Source organism: Poecilia formosa, unplaced genomic scaffold, assembly GCF_000485575.1.
Source record: "Poecilia formosa unplaced genomic scaffold, Poecilia_formosa-5.1.2 Scaffold476, whole genome shotgun sequence".
Classification (NCBI taxonomy): Eukaryota; Metazoa; Chordata; class Actinopteri; order Cyprinodontiformes; family Poeciliidae; genus Poecilia; species Poecilia formosa.
In genome coordinates this window covers 258,856-279,062 of record NW_006800415.1, presented here as the reverse complement: position 1 = coordinate 279,062, position 20,207 = coordinate 258,856, and the positions used below count along the sequence as shown (strand labels likewise).

Here is a 20,207-nt window from a genome sequence, read left to right as displayed (position 1 = left end):
GATTGGTTATTTTCCCATGGATGTTTCTGTATATTTTCAGCATTTTGATTTATTTAAAATGTAAGGTGTCTCATCTGGAGATTGTGACAAAAATCAACAGGAGCTAATAATTACTGTAAGAAACGATAGATTTTACAATTCATACAACTAAGATGTTTTCACTATTAAATCTATACTAAAAACAAACCTTAAAGAGCTGTTTTATACATTATTATTTTAAAATATAATTTTACTGAATAAAAAGACAGATTCAAGATTTTAAAATATAAATCAATTTAAGATATAACTGATAACCACATATGTATTATTTATAACCTTCTGAATGTAAAAATATGCAAATTAAGATAATTTTACTTACTGGGAGGCAACCTCACTTACATTTATTTGAATGGTTTGGAAATCCTTGAATGCCACCTGCTGTAATAAGAAGTTATTTTTAAACTTCCAGGATATTTTGAAGTGAAAAAATGTTCAAGCAGGTAAAAAGTCAATTCTGAGCCATTTAGCTGTACTACAAATTGAACACTCAATTTGTAGTACAGCTAAATGGCTAACTTTGACTAACTTTGACTTAAAGTTAGTCAAAGTTAGTCTACAAATTGAACACTCAATTTGTAGTACAGCTAAATTGAGTGTTCAATGAAACACTTAAATGAAAGTTAAATGAAAGTATTAAATGAAAGTATTAAATACAAGCAGGTTGCAAGAACAAAACATGTTAAAAATTGGAATAGGAATAATCTTTCAGTGACATCTGTCCGTCCATCTGTCCATCCATCCATCCAGGTCCTCCGGATGGATGGATGGGTTTCTTAACCTTTCTCGAACGCTGAGTCCCCACCAAGGAATCTAATTTCTTCATGTCCTGAAGCTTATTTTTCAGTCCCGTTTGCAAATCTCCTGTAGGGCGATTTGCTAAGTGGCAGTGCGAGGCCCCATTCGCCTCCTAAACAAGACAACTGAATCCTTCAGCTTGAGATAGACGGTGACTCCTGACCTCTAGGAAGACGTTTTACTAATCTCTTCATGTCACTTGCAAAAATAAATAAATTCTGTCTCGGTAATAGTGTTAAATCACTTGGTTGGTCTGTATTTCAGAGCCTTAGGAAGGTTATACCGATGCTGTTGCTGCTCTTAGGGGTCTTTTGTTTTTAAATAATTCATGTCAGACTAATTGGTTACTGGAGAATTGTTGACACTGAACAAGCAGCTAAATGCAGCTTTTCTTTCCCTCTGAAATTTGTCCTGAAATTCCAGACATGGACAGGAAGCTGCAGGTATTTCATTACTTCCCTGCTCTGGTATCGACCTCACACTTATCTGACTTAAAGTTAGTCAGCATGTATTGCTCACCTGGATGGCAACTCACAAGTTATCGTGCAGTTTAAGTCCTTTACTCTAATATTGAAAACATGATTTAATGTGGGTCGCAATGCATATTTGTGACTGGCATGATTGTTTTTTTCAGTTTGATTTATCAAACCTCCTTCTCATGTCTTCTTTGTAAGCCTCTGCATCCGCCGTGCTGTTGTGCTTTTTGTTTAAAAACTGTTTTATGTCTTGCAAAAACAAGAATAGACCTTGAATGTGATTTTATGAGACAGAAAAAAAAAACAGAAAACAGTGAAGAAGCAAAATGATACATGAAAAAAGCAAAAAAAAAGAAATAAAAAAAGGGCGACCGTTATATATTATTACTCTGATACCTCTAAATAAAATCCAGAACAACCAATTTCCTTCAAATGTAACTCAGTTAATAAACAGTTTCTGCGTATCAGTTTCATATAATTTAAGTTAAAAAAAAGACTTTCACTCTGAATATTATAACTAGCAGAGTTAAACATGGTGGTGGCAGTGTCATGCAGTGGGGATAGATTTTCTTAAGCAGGAACGATGAAGCTTGACAACAGAAAATGGGTTAAACTCGCTCCCATTTTGGGGATAATGGCAGGCGATTCAGATCTAGAAGGACATCTGGAATGCAATATTTTTCCTTATTAAATAATAAAAACCAAGTATCATTTTTCTCCCCCTCTATTTTGCAAAACCCCCTATATAACCTGGGTGTAACACAGGTGTTAGGTGTCAAAATGCAGAAAATCTCAAGGCTCCTTTCCTTTCATTTCTTTGGATATCAACCTTATATTTCTCTCAGTGGAGGCGACCATTTGTTCTGCGAGAGCCTCAGAGGAAAGGTGTGGGAAGCAAGTTGCGGACTCTTATGAGCCTGCGGTCAAGATAGGATTTCCTCCGCTCCAGGTCATGAATAATTCAACATGGGAGGCCACGACTCGCCTCGAAAGAGAGCAAAAAGAAAGGATGTGTCTTTCTACCGCAGAAGGAAAGAGGACGAGGCTGGAGGAGCATGGAGGAGGTGGTGAGGAAACGACCAATAATCTCCGCTAGGGAAAGAGGTCAGTAGGAGAAATCTGTATGCCTGTGTGTGGGTGTGTGTTTGTTTGTAATACCTTGTGGGAACCTTGTGGGACTAAAACCTGGGGAAACGCTGTTTTTGGGTCAGGGGTTTGATTTAGGACTAAGGTGTGAATTGAGGGGGGGTTAGGGTGAGGCTTAGGCTGTAGAAATGAATGGAAGTCAATGGAAAGTCCCCGTAAAGATAGCCACGCAAAGACGTGTGTGTGTGCGTGTGTGTGTGTCTGTGTGTGTGTGCGTGTGTGTTTGCACCCACATGGGTTGTATTAGGGCCAAACTGGGTTTTGCCGTAAAATCTTTCACAGCATCACAATGTCACTGCTCCATTTCTGATTTGAGATCCTTACGTTGTTTGGAATCCATTTCCAAAACAACAGAGGAAGAATGTTAAAATGCATAACCATAGAAAAATAAGTCAAAGGCCTCCAGATGGGAATGATCAGAAGCAAAGCAGCCGGAGCCACAACTTGCCGGGCGTGGAGGCGGCAGCGACGCTCTGAGCTGGAATCCGTCGCTTCATTTTCACCACTCTCCTCTCCCACCTTTACTCCCGGCCCCACCTGTCAGGACCGGGCCCCGCGCGCTACGCTCTGCCCCCTACAGTCGGATACATTAACCATGACTTCACCAAGCCCAGCAGCCCTGCGTACTCCTTCCACGGCCGCATGAGCACTGCCAGTAAGTTTAAATCTTACTGCATATCTATCAGGACACAAAATTGAACAACAAATTTAATGATAAAATTAGTAATTTAATGCTCCAGTGTTTTAAAACTGTCTATTACAGTGATAACCACTGCAGCAGAATGAGACAAAGGAGCATTTTTTGTATTTTATAGTGATCTCTATTGACTCCAGCCCTGGACCGAGGTACTATGTCGGGGGCAAGCTCACCCGGTTTGGTCGGACCGAGACACCGTCCTACTCCATGTCAGGAAGAGGCAGACGAATCGGGAAGAGAGGTGGAAACAAATCAGGGAAGGCTGCGACTCAGGAAAGCATCAGACAAATCACTTTTTTTTTTTCCTCAGGAAACAGAAAGAGGAAGTGGTTTTTACCAGATGTGTAATAGGAAATTGTGTCATTCATGGGATTAGATAANGTTGTCTAATTTTGATTTTCACACCAATTTGAGGCTAACATAAGTTTCTTACTGTATCTACCATTAGCAGATAATACGAACAATATCCTGTGGTAATGTTGGCATGGTGTGAGATTGTCATCAAAGGATAATTTTATATAAAAATAGCAACATAGCACAGCATTACCCAAGAATGTAAATTCGTAGAACATTGTATAAACAATGTACAGCTGGAGAAAACTCTCCATTTAATGTTTTAAAAACCTTTTTTTTATCCTGATAACCAGCTCATGCCTGGTGTAGCGTTAACATTTCCCCATAAAAGCAAAGATCACTCTTTTACGACTTGCTTCAAAGAGAAATAAACAGAAAAATGACTCAGTGCAGGCAAGTTAAAAAAAAACAAAACAAAAAAAAAACATTGTTTCTCAACATTTAATCTCCAAATCTCTTCTCCTACCCCGATTCCCTGGGCCTTAGAGCGACTGATGTCCTGTGACTCAAAGTCCAGCGGCGACTCCAACTCCACCCTGCGGCGGGAGCTGAAGCAGTTCCTCGGCTGGGTGAAGAAGCACGCCTACGGCTGCAGCAGCATGTCCATGAAGCTGTACGACCAGTGGAGGGTGGACATGCAGAAATCGCCAAAAACTCGCAACCAGGTAGGTAAGCATCGCTAATGCCGAGCAGAAAGCATCCGCAAACACACACGTCCTCCATGTAAACCCGAGCGGGCCGTGCACAACATGTCCCGCGTACGCAAACACAAACAAACTGGGAATGATTTTCTAAATGCTGATTTGTAACAGACTGTGTCTTTAATTTAGGTTCTCCAAGGGGATAAGTCGTAGCACATGCCGGCCCTGCAAGCAGAGACGAACTGAACGAATGCAGTTTGTATTTTTTGTTTTGTTTGTTTGTCTATATGTGTGAATGTGGGAGGAAAAAAAAAAGCGAGAAAGAAAAAAAGCGACTGCATTCTCATATTGGAAATGTAAAAGACAATTTGCTCCAGAAGAAATCCAGAGGGGAATTTAAAAAAAAAAAAAAAGTGGGAGACTTCGTTTCTGCATCTTTTCCAGTCGATTTGAGCTCGTCTAAACGGTGGAGCTGTTTTCACTCGTCGCGGACGAGAAAGAAACTACGTGGGCGCAAGCGACATTGTAGCATGAAGATGTCGGACAGCGGTGAAGACATTTGACGTGCATTTGGCCTGAATGTGCACAGGAGAGATGAAAACTAATCCGATTTCCGCTGAAGTGTTGGCTAAAGCGCCTAAACGCGTTGTTAGTGGCATTTGGGGCGCCATCTAGTGGCTAGTCAGCGTCCACTAATTCTCTCTAAATGATCCCTTCTCTCACATCCCAATGTAAAAAGAAACATGAACAGATTATGATTCAGTATTTTAACGAGTGCGTCGCTATGTTAGGTTGATAGTGTGCCAAACTGGTCCACCCAGGATTTGTCTGTTTCTGAGTGCCAGTATGTGACTGATGGTGTTTGTGTCGGCTGCGGAAAGCCTTTATTTTTGTACTAAATTGTACCAGCATATTTAAAGTATAAAGCTATGTTTTATAATTCTTAAGTTAAATTTAGTCAGTAAAGACTGTACAATGACTGAAGTTGTTATCAATCTCTAATTGTGTTCTATAAAAATGTTGACAGAAAAACACGTGGTCTGATTTTTGTGTGTGCGTGCGCATGTGTGTGTGCGGGTGTGTGTGTGTTGAACGCTTGAAATATACACAGTTCAATGCAGATCAATGCAATTCATCACATTCTAATTTCAATTTCTTCCTGCTTAACCCTGTTTAAAAAAAATACTAACATACTGCTGCTTTTAAACTACTAAATTTAGTACATCTTTATTCTATATTGTTATTTCTATGTATGAAATCGAAATATTTGCAAATAAAATATAATTATTTAACTTTCATAATTAATTTGTTGAATTGCTTTGGGAGCAGCATGAATAGCTGTTCTTACAAATAAAAGACGTTTGATCATGTTGTGTTTTTATTTTATTTTACTTTAGTAAGTGATGCTCATCTCATTGCCTTGTCAATAAACATTAACTAAAATTTCAAGATGATATTGTAATGGTGCCAAAAATACATTATTGTGTTGTTTGTTTCCATGGTAATACAACTGATCTGAGGTAATAGTGTCTCATTTTTGAATCCCTCCTGGTTTAACGTCACTAAATGATGCAGTTCTGCCACCTGCTGACAGGAAGCGGTACCTGCAGCGTGTCAAAGGTTTTATTCTCTGTTTAATTGAAAACTAAAGGTACATGGACATGGTGGATTGGTTTGCTGCTTTCAGAGGCATGATGTGTTCTTATGAGAAATCCTTTCCAGACTTCACTAATTGATCATTTTAATTTTGTAGCACCATTTATGTTAAACTAAGATTTCTATATTTGACCCTGGCAACATGACTGTTCCTGCTAGTCACTGCAGACTTGGGAGAGAAGCAATAACAATCCTCCTAATGAATCAAATCTGCTTCTCATCCCAGTCCATTGACCCTGATTTGGGTCGATGGACGGGGAGTCTTTGAACACCTCTCAGTGTGCCGTTTCATTGTCAGTCTGGGAAACCTGAGACACGGCTTGTGTTTTTCCTGCCCGACCGTGCAACTGATTCATCTCCCTCTGCTGACACATTAGAGTCTTGTTACTGCCTCTGTGACCACTCGGTTACTGCTGCCTGAAACTTTAACCTGGATGAAGCTTTGTCTTAACGCTGGGCTCACTCTCAGGGCTTTACTTACCTTTGTCTTTGCCAAAAGCTAATCCGTTTTGTTGCTCTTCTGCTATCGTTGACAAATGATTCATTTGTAAGACAATGTGAATCTGATTGGTTATTTTCCCATGGATGTTTCTGTATATTTTCAGCATTTTGATTTATTTAAAATGTAAGGTGTCTCATCTGGAGATTGTGACAAAAATCAACAGGAGCTAATAATTACTGTAAGAAACGATAGATTTTACAATTCATACAACTAAGATGTTTTCACTATTAAATCTATACTAAAAACAAACCTTAAAGAGCTGTTTTATACATTATTATTTTAAAATATAATTTTACTGAATAAAAAGACAGATTCAAGATTTTAAAATATAAATCAATTTAAGATATAACTGATAACCACATATGTATTATTTATAACCTTCTGAATGTAAAAATATGCAAATTAAGATAATTTTACTTACTGGGAGGCAACCTCACTTACATTTATTTGAATGGTTTGGAAATCCTTGAATGCCACCTGCTGTAATAAGAAGTTATTTTTAAACTTCCAGGATATTTTGAAGTGAAAAAATGTTCAAGCAGGTAAAAAGTCAATTCTGAGCCATTTAGCTGTACTACAAATTGAACACTCAATTTGTAGTACAGCTAAATGGCTAACTTTGACTAACTTTGACTTAAAGTTAGTCAAAGTTAGTCTACAAATTGAACACTCAATTTGTAGTACAGCTAAATTGAGTGTTCAATGAAACACTTAAATGAAAGTTAAATGAAAGTATTAAATGAAAGTATTAAATACAAGCAGGTTGCAAGAACAAAACATGTTAAAAATTGGAATAGGAATAATCTTTCAGTGACATCTGTCCGTCCATCTGTCCATCCATCCATCCAGGTCCTCCGGATGGATGGATGGGTTTCTTAACCTTTCTCGAACGCTGAGTCCCCACCAAGGAATCTAATTTCTTCATGTCCTGAAGCTTATTTTTCAGTCCCGTTTGCAAATCTCCTGTAGGGCGATTTGCTAAGTGGCAGTGCGAGGCCCCATTCGCCTCCTAAACAAGACAACTGAATCCTTCAGCTTGAGATAGACGGTGACTCCTGACCTCTAGGAAGACGTTTTACTAATCTCTTCATGTCACTTGCAAAAATAAATAAATTCTGTCTCGGTAATAGTGTTAAATCACTTGGTTGGTCTGTATTTCAGAGCCTTAGGAAGGTTATACCGATGCTGTTGCTGCTCTTAGGGGTCTTTTGTTTTTAAATAATTCATGTCAGACTAATTGGTTACTGGAGAATTGTTGACACTGAACAAGCAGCTAAATGCAGCTTTTCTTTCCCTCTGAAATTTGTCCTGAAATTCCAGACATGGACAGGAAGCTGCAGGTATTTCATTACTTCCCTGCTCTGGTATCGACCTCACACTTATCTGACTTAAAGTTAGTCAGCATGTATTGCTCACCTGGATGGCAACTCACAAGTTATCGTGCAGTTTAAGTCCTTTACTCTAATATTGAAAACATGATTTAATGTGGGTCGCAATGCATATTTGTGACTGGCATGATTGTTTTTTTCAGTTTGATTTATCAAACCTCCTTCTCATGTCTTCTTTGTAAGCCTCTGCATCCGCCGTGCTGTTGTGCTTTTTGTTTAAAAACTGTTTTATGTCTTGCAAAAACAAGAATAGACCTTGAATGTGATTTTATGAGACAGAAAAAAAAAACAGAAAACAGTGAAGAAGCAAAATGATACATGAAAAAAGCAAAAAAAAAGAAATAAAAAAAGGGCGACCGTTATATATTATTACTCTGATACCTCTAAATAAAATCCAGAACAACCAATTTCCTTCAAATGTAACTCAGTTAATAAACAGTTTCTGCGTATCAGTTTCATATAATTTAAGTTAAAAAAAAGACTTTCACTCTGAATATTATAACTAGCAGAGTTAAACATGGTGGTGGCAGTGTCATGCAGTGGGGATAGTCTTTCTTAAGCAGGAACGATGAAGCTTGACAACAGAAAATGGGTTAAACTCGCTCCCATTTTGGGGATAATGGCAGGCGATTCAGATCTAGAAGGACATCTGGAATGCAGTATTTTTCCTTATTAAATAATAAAAACCAAGTATCATTTTTCTCCCCCTCTATTTTGCAAAACCCCCTATATAACCTGGGTGTAACACGGCTGTTAGGTGTCAAAATGCAGAAAATCTCAAGGCTCCTTCCCTTTCATTTCTTTGGATTTCAACCTTATATTTCTCTCAGTGGAGGCGACCATTTGTTCTGCGAGAGCCTCAGAGGAAAGGTGTGAGGAGCAAGTTGCGGACTCTTATGAGCCTGCGGTCAAGATAGGATTTCCTCCGCTCCAGGTCATGAATAATTCAACATGGGAGGCCATGACTCGCCTCGAAAGAGAGCAAAAAGAAAGGATGTGTCTTTCTACCGCAGAAGGAAAGAGGACGAGGCTGGAGGAGCATGGAGGAGGTGGTGAGGAAACGACCAATAATCTCCGCTAGGGAAAGAGGTCAGTAGGAGAAATCTATATGCCTGTGTGTGGGTGTGTGTTTGTTTGTAATACCTTGTGGGGATCATTTTCCTGACGCATACCTTGTGGGAACCTTGTGGGACCAAAACCTGGGGAAACGCTGTTTTTGGGTCAGGGGTTTGATTTAGGACTAAGGTGTGAATTGAGGGGGGGTTAGGGTGAGGCTTAGGCTGTAGAAATGAATGGAAGTCAATGGAAAGTCCCCGTAAAGATAGCCACGCAAAGACGTGTGTGTGTGCGTGTGTGTGTGTCTGTGTGTGTGTGCGTGTGTGTTTGCACCCACATGGGTTGTATTAGGGCCAAACTGGGTTTTGCCGTAAAATCTTTCACAGCATCACAATGTCACTGCTCCATTTCTGATTTGAGATCCTTACGTTGTTTGGAATCCATTTCCAAAACAACAGAGGAAGAATGTTAAAATGCATAACCATAGAAAAATAAGTCAAAGGCCTCCAGATGGGAATGATCAGAAGCAAAGCAGCCGGAGCCACAACTTGCCGGGCGTGGAGGCGGCAGCGACGCTCTGAGCTGGAATCCGTCGCTTCATTTTCACCACTCTCCTCTCCCACCTTTACTCGCGGCCCCGCCTGTCAGGACCGGGCCCCGCGCGCTACGCTCTGCCCCCTACAGTCGGATACATTAACCATGACTTCACCAAGCCCAGCAGCCCTGCGTACTCCTTCCACGGCCGCATGAGCACTGCCAGTAAGTTTAAATCTTACTGCATATCTATCAGGACACAACATTTAACAACACATTTAATGATAAAATTAGCAATTTAATGCTCCAGGGTTTTAAAACTATCTATTACAGTGATAACCACTGCAGCAGAATGAGACAAAGGAGCGTTTTTTTGTATTTTATAGTGATCTCTATTGACTCCAGCCCTGGACCGAGGTACTATGTCGGGGGTAAGCTCACCCGGTTTGGTCGGACCGAGACACCGTCCTACTCCATGTCAGGAAGAGGCAGACGAATCGGGAAGAGAGGTGAAAACAAATCAGGGAAGGCTACGACTCAGGAAAGCATCAGACAAATCACTTTTTTTTTTTCCTCAGGAAACAGAAAGAGGAAGTGGTTTTTACCAGATGTGTAATAGGAAATTGTGTCATTCATGGGATTAGATAACGTATAAATCAGAGAAGCAGACGAGAGGCTTCTGGTAACTCTGGATCGGCTGCAGAGATCCACAGTTCAGGAGATAAACCAGTCAGGCTGTACAACAACAAATCTGTCCTTTGTAAATAAAAAAAAGTGGTAAGAAGAAAGCCGTTGTTGAAAAAGAAGAAGTCCCATTTCAAGACTGCCACCAGACAGGAAGGCGAGACTAAAACGAAAGTTTCTGGCCTACATGCAAAACTCTTCATGTGATGGGAAACAAACACTGCAGATCAAGCCTGAGGACGTTAACTAAGCAGTGAAATGTGGCGGTGGCAGCATCATGTTGTGGGGATGAAAAGATAGACCTACACACAGGGTAATCCTGGAAGAAAAATCACAAAATACTCAATACTGTGCTGAAGGTTCAACAAACCAGCAAAACAAAAAACAAACAAACCTAGATCTTGTAATGATTTAGATTAAAGCATATCAGTGTGCAAGAGTGGCCACAGTCAATGGTCCGGCCTTTGACTGGGCCACTCAAGCCCAAGATTACCATACCATACCAACTTTATTTATAAAGCACTTTAAAGCAACCACAGCTGATTTGATAACCGATGTTAAGTGACACCCTGTTCTGACGGAGCTTCTGCTGTTGTTTAAAGACTGTAGATGCACACAGCTGGTATAGAAAAACTAAAAAGTCAATTCAGCTTTAATAGCAGCAAAAGGTGGTTTTACAAATGAAGATGAGGAGAATGCCAATCCATGCTGCACTTTTCAGGAATAAGTTTGCAAAAAACAAAGAAAAGGAAACCATGAATAATTTGTCTTCCACTTCACAAACATCCCCACATAATTTGATCCCAGTGAAATACGACGACATCTGAGGCAAAATGTGAAATACTTCTAGAGGTGTGAATATTTTTCTTAAAGACTGTAGCTTCTGAGTTTGTTTTTGTTTTTTCTCTCTGGTGAGTGAATCGTCTAAACTCTGTTTTCCCGCTCACAGATGAGCCGTTCCAGACTCCGGGTCCGGGGGCCTACAGCCCAGAGCGGGCGCCGCCTCTGAACGCTCACCGCAGGCCTCCGTCCTACACCATCTCCGAGCGGACCAGGTACCGCTCCATGGATCCTGTTCCAGCGCCAAACAGGTGAGAGCAGCACGAGGAAAGCACGGAGGCAAACACAACAGCTATGAGGTAACGTTTGTGCAAAAGCTCACTCCTCTGTTTTCCCTTAGCTGGATTATTTTCAGATTTCTTTTCTTTCTGGTTTGGCAACAGTCACAAGTGGCTTTTAAGTTATTCCATTGATACCAAGCAGCTGGCATAAATTATTATTCATTTCAAATATGGTTTCCTCCCAATAAGCGCACAATTGATGACTATGTAAAAACATTGTTTTGGGAAAAGTTTTTATATCCTAGAATAACACAGCTGCCTTGCATATAATATCTGTTTGAACTGATTAGAGGAGGATTGTGGTTTTGGCATTAATGCAAAATAGTCACCAAACTGTCAGAGAAAAAAATCATCTTGGACTCAAACCATATCCTTCAAAAGTTTATTGTCGCTCAGAAATGTAATCTCCTGAATAATGGGAAACACCTCTGAATATTTTTCTAAGTTAATAGAGGTCCCCTCAACAACCTTATTATTTAACTCAAACGTCGTGTTTCTCTCAACCTGAACAACTTTGTCTCAAATCCACCAGCTACACTCTTCCTGGACTGCTGGGTCCCCAAGTCCCCCACAAACCTGCCAGCGCCAGCTACAGCTTCTCGGGCCGGAGGACAGCCGGCGCTCCGTCCGAGGATCTCTCCAAAACACCGGGACCGGGGCAGTACAGAAGCACCGACCCGGACGTCTACAGGCAGCGACAGCCTTCCTTCACCATGCAGCGCCGGACCAAGAGGATCAGCTACTCCTCTGCTGCTCCGGGTCCGGGAACGTACAGCCCGGAGAAGACATACGGGCATCTCCACAAGTCCCCGTCCTTCAGCATGGGCATCAGGCACTCTGAGTTTGTTACCCCGCTGGTGGTGCATGTGGTCGATTGACTAACCGGACTCTGAAAATACTGTGTGTAATCTTGTTTTTATTCCGATTTAAACGTTCCTTTTTCAGTTCAAGCAATTAACTTTTTTTTTAACAATCGTAAAAAAAATAAAAATAAAAAAAAGATAGAAAAATAAATGGGATTTCTGCACTGTACAAATATTATTAATACATTTTGGCATAAATAAAACGGAACATCAACAACTCTTGGTTGCATTGTTTCTGCAGCTCAGATCATAAATTAAGAACTGAATATTTTCTTGCAACAACCTGCACACATGAAAATGTAAGCGAGGGAAAGTTCCTATAGTTTTGTTGTTGGTATTGTGATTTTTACAGGTGAACTCCAGTCGCTGCACTGGCCCAGGCCCAGCATTTCCTTAGCACACACCTGGAACTGGTAGGTCCTCCCTGGGATCAGCCCCTTCAGCTCGGCCTTGGTGTTCTCAAACGGACCCAGCTGAAGAAGAAGAAGAACAAGTCAATCAGAAAGTGTCAGATAAAATCAAGGCATTTCTCTGCTGTAACACATGTGGTCTTGTTATGTTGCACAAACAGATCTTAGACTGATCTGCGTCAGCACATAATCACATATCAAGAATCGAAACTGAAACTGCTTTTGTACAGGAGAAATTGGGACTTTCTGATAGAGGCAGGCTCAACTTAGTGCTTCAGCCTTTTTATTTTTATATATATGATGATTTGACTAGACCACTGACCATGTCAAAATGGGAAAGTGTTCACTTTTTATTTGATTCTTTCTAACTCTGAAGTTTCTCCTGAGTTTCTTGATGGTTTATTGCCGATCTAGTACATTAAAATGGGTTTTAGTATTCCTTCAATGACTTATGAGCATCTGATTTAGGTTTGTTATGATTCTTATTTTATTAAATGAAGCGAATGTAGTGAAGCAGCATCACTCTTCATTCCGGATCCATACCGCCAGAAGATGAACTGATTACAGCAAAATGGGAGAAAATGGAAAGCAACAAATTTTCTGGAATGGGATTTCCAGAAATTTTGAAAAATCACACTAAATATCTCTCACAAAATCACCAGTGACACAGCTGTGGGCAATCATTTTGGTCTTTTTCTTTATATAATTAACCAAATATATAAAAAACTAAAAGTCACAGAGTTAGTTAATGACAGAGTTATTAAATATATGTTACTACAAGCTAATGGATTTGAGTCCACATCCTTCCCCTTTTAGTTTTACTTTTTTTTTGGTGAATACATTTGTTGTGCCACATTGTGTTCATTTTTAAGAGTTGAGGATGTAACGTCATATTTCAACACTTTCCTTCGCTGTTTAGTAATTTGTTTTAAACCTACTGGACTCGGCTTTGTTTGCCAAGTTTGCACACACAGAAAAATGTATTTAACTTCTGTCCCAAGTTGTTCTTAATGTGCTGACATTTTACATAAGTGTAACCCCTCAAGTTATATATATATATAACTCTTTTCTCCTACGCACCTTAAACATTTTCTTAAATACAATGTACTGTAGGCCTTTTCACCTTAAGCAGTGTTAGTTGCCTTTTACTTAACCTAATAGTTTTACACTCACATATTGGAGGCTTTACCCACTGTAAAAGTCCTTAACATTATAGTACGCACAAGTATTTTCCGTTGTCTTAAAACGCGCAGTAAATGTAGCGTTTCGTTAGTAACTGTTATTTACTACCGCCAGTAAATGCATCGTTTTTACTTGTCTCTACCTTACTGGTCTGGTCAGTCAAGGGTAAAATCAAGTTTAAGCAATTTGATTGGCTGTGATGGACGGGGGTGAGAACGGCACTGGAGGTGTTCGTGCCCGCTGCTACGTACTGGCAGTTGGTCGGCATCCGTTCATGGACGAGGTTGGATCTATATCGCTGTGGACTGTTATTTTTTAGCTAACCAGTTGGAGCTACGAACTTTTCCCTGGACGCTTTGCCTGTTTTTTGAGGCCACAGAACCGGACCGCGCTCAACGTCTTGCTTGGATTTTGGAGCTGCAGACCCGAACCACGCTCGTGAGCCGGAAAGGACTGTTGGACTGGAGTTGGAGCCGTTTTATTACCGTTCGTTTAAAACTGGTAATCCATGGTGGGGTGAGTAACCCATTCCTCGTGCTTGTTCTGGGAGCCGCCATCTTTGGAACTGCTATTCCGAGGACAAATGCTAACTGGGTCCCTTCAGGCCTGCAACGTTTGTAAAGCTAACGGACTGCTTTACTAATTCAAGAGACTGAATGGTGTAAGTTGATACATTCAGCCTTGTTTGCTTATTTTTATGTATGTATCCTGTTTGAAGGGTTGTTTTGTACAGTTCTGAGACAGAGCAGTTGCACTAAGTGTGCTAAATGGTGAACGTTAACTGTGCTCTGTTAAGGTGCATTGGCCTTGTTTTATTACTGACCAGTACGGTTTATTAAACTGGTACGTTTTCAACTTCACCATTTTACCTTCCTTATTTTAGTATAAGCTTAAAGTTGCACTGCATTTAGATCTTAGCTGTAGAACTCTTAGCCTTGCTATTGTGCTCAGTTACGCACTCTATTTACAATTAAGACGCTTATTTCTCCTTGTGAAGTATTTGATAGAGTTTTTGACAGATGCTCAGAGAAAATCTGACGCATCTATTCATTTGTGGATTTAAAAGACTTTTCTAAGACGGTTGACGGAAATTGAATAATTATTCACAAAACACAGACGCAACTAAAGCTTCCTATTTTTGTCTTCTACTTTCTCAAGATGGCTGTGTAATTGTTTCAACCACAGGTTTAGCAAAATATTACAAAACTGAGCAAGTCTGTGGATTTTGGAAATGAAGGGAATTTTAGAAGCTCATGAGGTTGCCTTGAGTCAACTTCTACAAAAGATATGTGTCAACACGTTGCTGTCTTTTACTCAGCATGTGATGTTTTTTTTTTTGTTTGTTTTTTTTTCCCCTTACGTTGTTAAACTTTGGGCTGCCCCTGATTTCCCACTGGTACAGTATCTGGTACTTCAGAGGGAAGATGTCGGTGCTTGTCCAGGTGGGAGGAGGAGACCACTCCACCAGGACGTGTTTGGTAGCAAGAGGGGAAACCCGGACATCTACAGGAGGATCTGGTTTCACTGTGGAGAGAGACAAGTCTTGAAATTTCATGGATGATCGATAAAGATGGCCTGTTTCATGGTATGACCTAAATATGATAGAAAGTATTAAAACGTCTACTTTTGTTTTTGTCTTCAGATGGAGCATAAACTTGTCAGACACAGCAAAAAATGTTCCCTCTCACCAATATCCTCCAGCATGAAACTTGATAGATGAAAGCTGCTTCCCCCAGAATGAACGGCTGTGATGTTGAGAATGTATTCAGTGAGAAGTTTCAGGTTGGGCAAGTGACAGTGCCAGAGCTGCAAAACAGAAGAAAAAAGAAATATATTTGGAACTGTGACGATTTGAGGCAACGCTCTATCTACAGCTGAGAGTTGAGATAGATATTTATATATATAAGAAAACAGAAAAGAAATTTTTTTTATATTTCATTTAGTTTCTGGAGTTTACATATATTTCTCTAATATTTGGCAGAATTGCTTTTTAAACTACATGAGCTGGGTAAAGCATTTTTGGGAATCGGTCAAAAACATTCTCAACGCAGTTTTCTGTAATTTTGGCCCATTCCTCTTGATGTTAGCAGCCTTGTTTCACAAACCTTTTCAGCTTTTTCCATAACCTGTCTATTAAACTAAATCAGGGCTTTGCGGTGGTCATCCTAAAACATTGACTTGAAGCTGTTTTATGGACCCTCAGAATTCCCAAAACTTTTAATCAAAAATCTGATGAGGGATTTTTTTTTTTTTTTTTTTACAATGGAATTTTTGGGAAATTATTTCAACTCTGTGATCCTGTGGTGGAATGTAATGCTCTCTGCAGATGAACAGGCCTGTTTGGGTTTCATTTAATCTAAGAACAGCTGTGAAAACCCCCTGATCTGCTGCTACCTGCTCAGACAGTGAAGGCGGAGGTTCTGTGGTCAGAGCGGAGGATGAAGAGCCGGGCGGGACCAAGTGGCACGTCTTGGGGTCAGCGTTACCGTCTCGCTCACTGTCAGGAGGAAATATTCATATACCTGAGGATTTATCCTATTTTTTTAATATTTTTTCTTTGCTGGAAGAGCCAAAACATGGTTGTGGTCTACCTGTAGGTAGCGATGTACTGTGTTGGATGGGAGGGCAGAGGTTCTGGCCAGGAGCAAAACGTCACATTGGGATAGCTGGAACACCAGCAGTGCACCTTGGGAGTGGAGGGAGGATCTGAACCAGAAAAAAACAAACAAAAAAAACAACAGATTTTAATCTTTTTCCATCAGCAAACCCCCTGGTATGGTTTCTGTTTTTCATTCTCTTTCTGTTTGTCTTATGTTGCAACATAAGGGTTTTGTTTAACTCAAAGCTACTACGTAGAAAATCCACAACAAGAAGACACAAAGGACATTTTTAATTATTTAATGAGGTACAAACTAGAAAACTGCAAATCATTCCATAAATCTAGATGCTGGGCAGGTTTGTATTGCGAGCAGAAAAATTTGTCTGTTTTTAGCAAACGATGGGTCACAAATTGTGAATTTTTTGGGTAATTTTCATTAAATCTCTCAAGAATTACAACGTAGGAAACAATGATTTAGTGAGCTACTCTGTATAATAATGTCAGAAGAATGCCTTAATCATTTTAGTTTACACTAGAGAACTAGCTAGTGCTATGTAGTTAGCACTAGCTAACACTAGCTCTGCTGAACATAAAGAATTGGTCATAAAACAGTAGAAAGAGGTTGAGAAGGTACATTTACTTTGTTTGTCTTGTGATTGTTTGGCAATCATTTTTTTTACCTGCACTGGTTTAATTATTAATGCAACTTATCAGTTTTTACTAAAATACAGTGTGACAGCATGAATTTTGGCACACAATCTACAACACAAAGACAATTTGTTGAGGTTTTTGTCTTTATTCTTGTCTAATCTGATTTTATGAGATAAAAACAGTTTTTACTAAAATATTACCTTTTCAGTATGTAAGATCATAGTGTTTTTTTTTCTCCTTTGACTCTTATATTGTAGAAAAACAAAGTGCCGTGGGAAATTAAGGTTGTGGCATTGTGTGTAGCATACACTGCCAAATACATAAACAGTTTAAATGCAACAGTATGATCACAAGACAAGCTAGAACACTACATATTCATTTGAACAACAATATCAAAACTTAATCCTGACCCACAGAGAAATAACAATGTTTCTGTGGTGACCCTTTGTAAAGTTCTTGCTACATCACACACAATATTTTATCCATCAGATCCAGACTCACCTCCTAAAACTGAAGTTGCTTTGAGAAGATCCAGAGCTTGACTTCCAACACCCAAAATGAGGATGATAGTTGTGACGTACACAGTCCCAGCCATCAATATATCCACAGTTTTTGTCTAAATAGTTTAATAAATATGAATTACTTTCTCTATGCCCTATGCTTGCTGGTAGTTTTATGTTCTGCTGTTCTCCTCAGCCCAACGTGGAGATAAGAGATAATGCTGCCTCACCAGCGTTTCTTTTTCTTCTCTGCTCAAGCAGCAGCATGTTTTTTCTTTTAATACGAAAGAGAAAGAGGAAATAAAACCTGCGGCTTATCTCAGGAAATCCACAAGAAAAGGTTTCTTTACGTCACAGTAAGGAGGTCACAAAAATTTTATTAAGAATGTATTTGACATTAGATAAAGAAAACATACGAATATTTACAAGCTACAGTTCGTTTAAAACGATAGAAAGACCCTGTGACATCATCGCCTGTACTCTCAGGTACTTCTCCGTCAAGATGAATGTTATCGGCGCACACACGCAGTCCAGCCATTCAAACGTTTTTCGTATTGTCTTTGTGAGGCCATGACAGCTTCTTAGGAGTCCATCCTGAGATGGAGGAGCTGTGGAGGTTCCAGTTCAGGGTGGGGAGGCCCTCTCGGTGCATGGCAATGCCATGGTGTCCCCCCGCCCCGGTGGTCCGCAGCGATGTCAAGGCCTTGCTGATCCAGTTGTTTTTTGCTTCCTGGAGATCGTTGGCTAGGACTCCCTTCTGGTGCTCCAGCTCCTACGAAAGAAGATGCGTACAAAGCACAATGAAAATGCTGTTGACTTTTTTTTTTTTAAGAGAAAATAAGTTAGTCAAAACAAATGTATACACATCTACAGCTCTGGAGAAAATTAAGAACCCACTGAAAATGATCAGTTTCTCTGATTTGACCTTTTATAGGTTTATGTTTGAGTAAAATAAGCATTGTTTTTCTATCCTATGAACCACTGACATGTCTCTGAAATTCCAAGCAAAGATTTTGTATTTATTTGCAGAAAATTAAAAATGGTCAAAATTAACAGACCCCCAAATAATGCAAAGAAAAGAAGTTAGAAACAACAATACTAATGTCTTAACATTAGTATTATGTAAAAAGCATACATTGATTCCTGGAAATTAAACAATTTCCTGGAAAACTGTGAAAATTATTTCTGGAAATCAGAGACATTTACTGTAGTTCATCTTTGACAGTGTCAGGATTTCTGGCTCAAACCCTGACTAAGGTGAAACTATCAACTTCCTCTCTTGGTTTTCTTATGTTGCTGCAACACCATGAAAAGACTACATCTCTCTAGCAGATTATAGAATTACTTTTCTTTGTGTTTGCGTCTTAAGGCTTTCCTTCATTATGTTTGGTTACATTACGTCAGATTTTGACCCGGATTGTTGATGTTTCTGTGTAAAGTGATTGTGTGACCGTTTGTGACTTTGTGAGATTGTCATGGTACTTTAACCCTCTAGCTAGCTGTTAGCCTCCCACTTCTCTGTACTTTGTCATCTTCCTACAGCAGATAAGGTGAATATTTCTGATAAGAATCCAAACTACTCCTTGAACAGGAGTCCACCTTCCAGAATATTTATTCTCTATCAGCAGCAACTTTTGTGTTTCTATCTGCGGAGTGGAAATGCAGGAATGCCCAAACGTCACCATCTCATGGCCAATGATGAATCCACCAACGTGACGAAACAAGAACCGTTTTGAGACAGAGGAACTGGATAAGATTACAAGAAATTTCCACTTCTTCCTATTGCATTTCAGAAACCCTGTTGGGGTTTTATACTGCAATCGGTGTAAAATTTCTGTTATTGGCCAGGTCACATTGGAAAAGAGGCTTTTAATCTCGAGTTATTTTTCATGGTTAAATAAAAGATGCATACATACACACACACACACACACACACGTTTGTGTTGCTATCTTTGTGGGGACTTTCCATTGACTTCCATTCATTTCTACAGCCTAAACCTTACGTTTACCCTTTTCCTAACCCTAACCATCACATACCTAACCCTATCCCTAACCAAAACTCAATTCATACCTTAGCCCTAACTCTGACCCCTGACCCAAAAACAGGGTTTCCCCTCGTGGGGACCAGGCTCCGGTCCCCACAACGTAGTATATGTCAGGAAAATCGTCCCCACAAGGTATTACAAACAAACACACACACACACACATATATATATCTATATAAAATTAACTTTTTTGGTTATTTTAGATTATAGCTTTATTTCTTTTACTGGTTTTATATTTTTTGACCATATTTGAAGCAAACTAATAAAATAAACCAACATAAACAGCCCTTCCTTATTACGAGTAATGGGTTGATTTTTACTGCTCATGTGGCTATTATATATGATATTAATATATATATATATATTATATATGATATATTATATTTCATATCTTTACAAACAACCAATTCTGTCTTTAAAGGGGCGGTAACATGTATTTTCCAGGCACATAGTGCCATTTTACCTCATAATTAAGTAACTACAGGGTGGGCCTTAAGTTTCCATGTATAAGAGAATGTAAAATGTACATTTCTGTTATATTTCAGATACCCAAGAAGATCCGTTTGACAAAAGAGCAAAGAACTGAAATTATATTGATGGCTGGATCGGGAAGCAGTCGCATGGTTGCACGAAACTTTAACAGGAAACATGGAACGAGCATCACACACACACACGACACTGTGGCTAAACTTATTTGCAAGTTTCAGAAAACTGGAAATGGAGTCCCACAAGAATAAAAACGGTTGTCCACTATAAGATGTTTATATTTACGCATGGAAACTTATGGCCCACCCTCTATATCACCCTCAGTTATAAATTATGTCAAACATGAAATAAAAGAAATCCAAGGTTTCCCCAAGTAAACCTG

At 39.5% G+C, this 20,207-nt stretch overlaps 3 protein-coding genes and 1 long non-coding RNA gene across 6 annotated transcripts in view; 2 read left to right on the top strand and 2 right to left on the bottom strand.

Moving 5' to 3' along the window:
• Positions 1-1,815: 1,815 nt before the first annotated feature.
• odf3l2a (outer dense fiber of sperm tails 3-like 2a) lies at positions 1,816-12,074 on the top strand. Of its 2 annotated transcripts, none has more exons than XM_007578389.2 (5): positions 1,816-2,414; positions 3,001-3,111; positions 3,272-3,394; positions 10,918-11,059; positions 11,622-12,074. In XM_007578389.2, exons 1-5 carry the CDS (start codon positions 2,366-2,368, stop codon positions 11,965-11,967), a joined length of 771 nt encoding a protein of 256 aa, XP_007578451.2. In that variant the 5' UTR covers positions 1,816-2,365; the 3' UTR covers positions 11,968-12,074. The 2 variants fall into 2 exon arrangements, with proteins under 2 accessions (XP_007578451.2, XP_007578442.1); XM_007578380.2 differs by lacking the exons at positions 1,816-2,414; positions 3,001-3,111; positions 3,272-3,394 and adding exons at positions 8,665-8,783; positions 9,399-9,509; positions 9,671-9,793.
• On the top strand, positions 3,995-5,180 carry LOC103156369 (uncharacterized). Of its 2 annotated transcripts, none has more exons than XR_478137.2 (2): positions 3,995-4,172; positions 4,338-5,180. It is a non-coding gene; the product is annotated as an uncharacterized LOC103156369 (long non-coding RNA). The 2 variants fall into 2 exon arrangements; XR_478138.2 differs by having other exon boundaries at positions 3,995-4,176.
• On the bottom strand, positions 11,988-17,595 carry ebi3 (Epstein-Barr virus induced 3). Its single transcript, XM_007578379.2, has 6 exons — positions 17,296-17,595; positions 16,136-16,250; positions 15,939-16,041; positions 15,233-15,350; positions 14,905-15,068; positions 11,988-12,425 (listed from the first exon to the last, which is right to left on the bottom strand). The coding sequence occupies exons 1-6, from the start codon at positions 17,387-17,389 to the stop codon at positions 12,270-12,272; spliced, it is 750 nt and encodes a 249-aa protein (XP_007578441.1). The 5' UTR covers positions 17,390-17,595; the 3' UTR covers positions 11,988-12,269.
• Positions 17,596-17,639: 44 nt separating this feature from the next.
• LOC103156367 (rab GTPase-activating protein 1-like) overlaps positions 17,640-20,207 on the bottom strand; it is an 11,095-nt gene continuing 8,527 nt past the window's right edge. Inside the window, exon 8 of the mRNA XM_007578376.2 lies at positions 17,640-18,066. Within this exon, the coding sequence (XP_007578438.1) occupies positions 17,833-18,066 (234 nt within the window). The 3' untranslated portion in view covers positions 17,640-17,832. The remainder of the gene's footprint in view (positions 18,067-20,207) is intronic.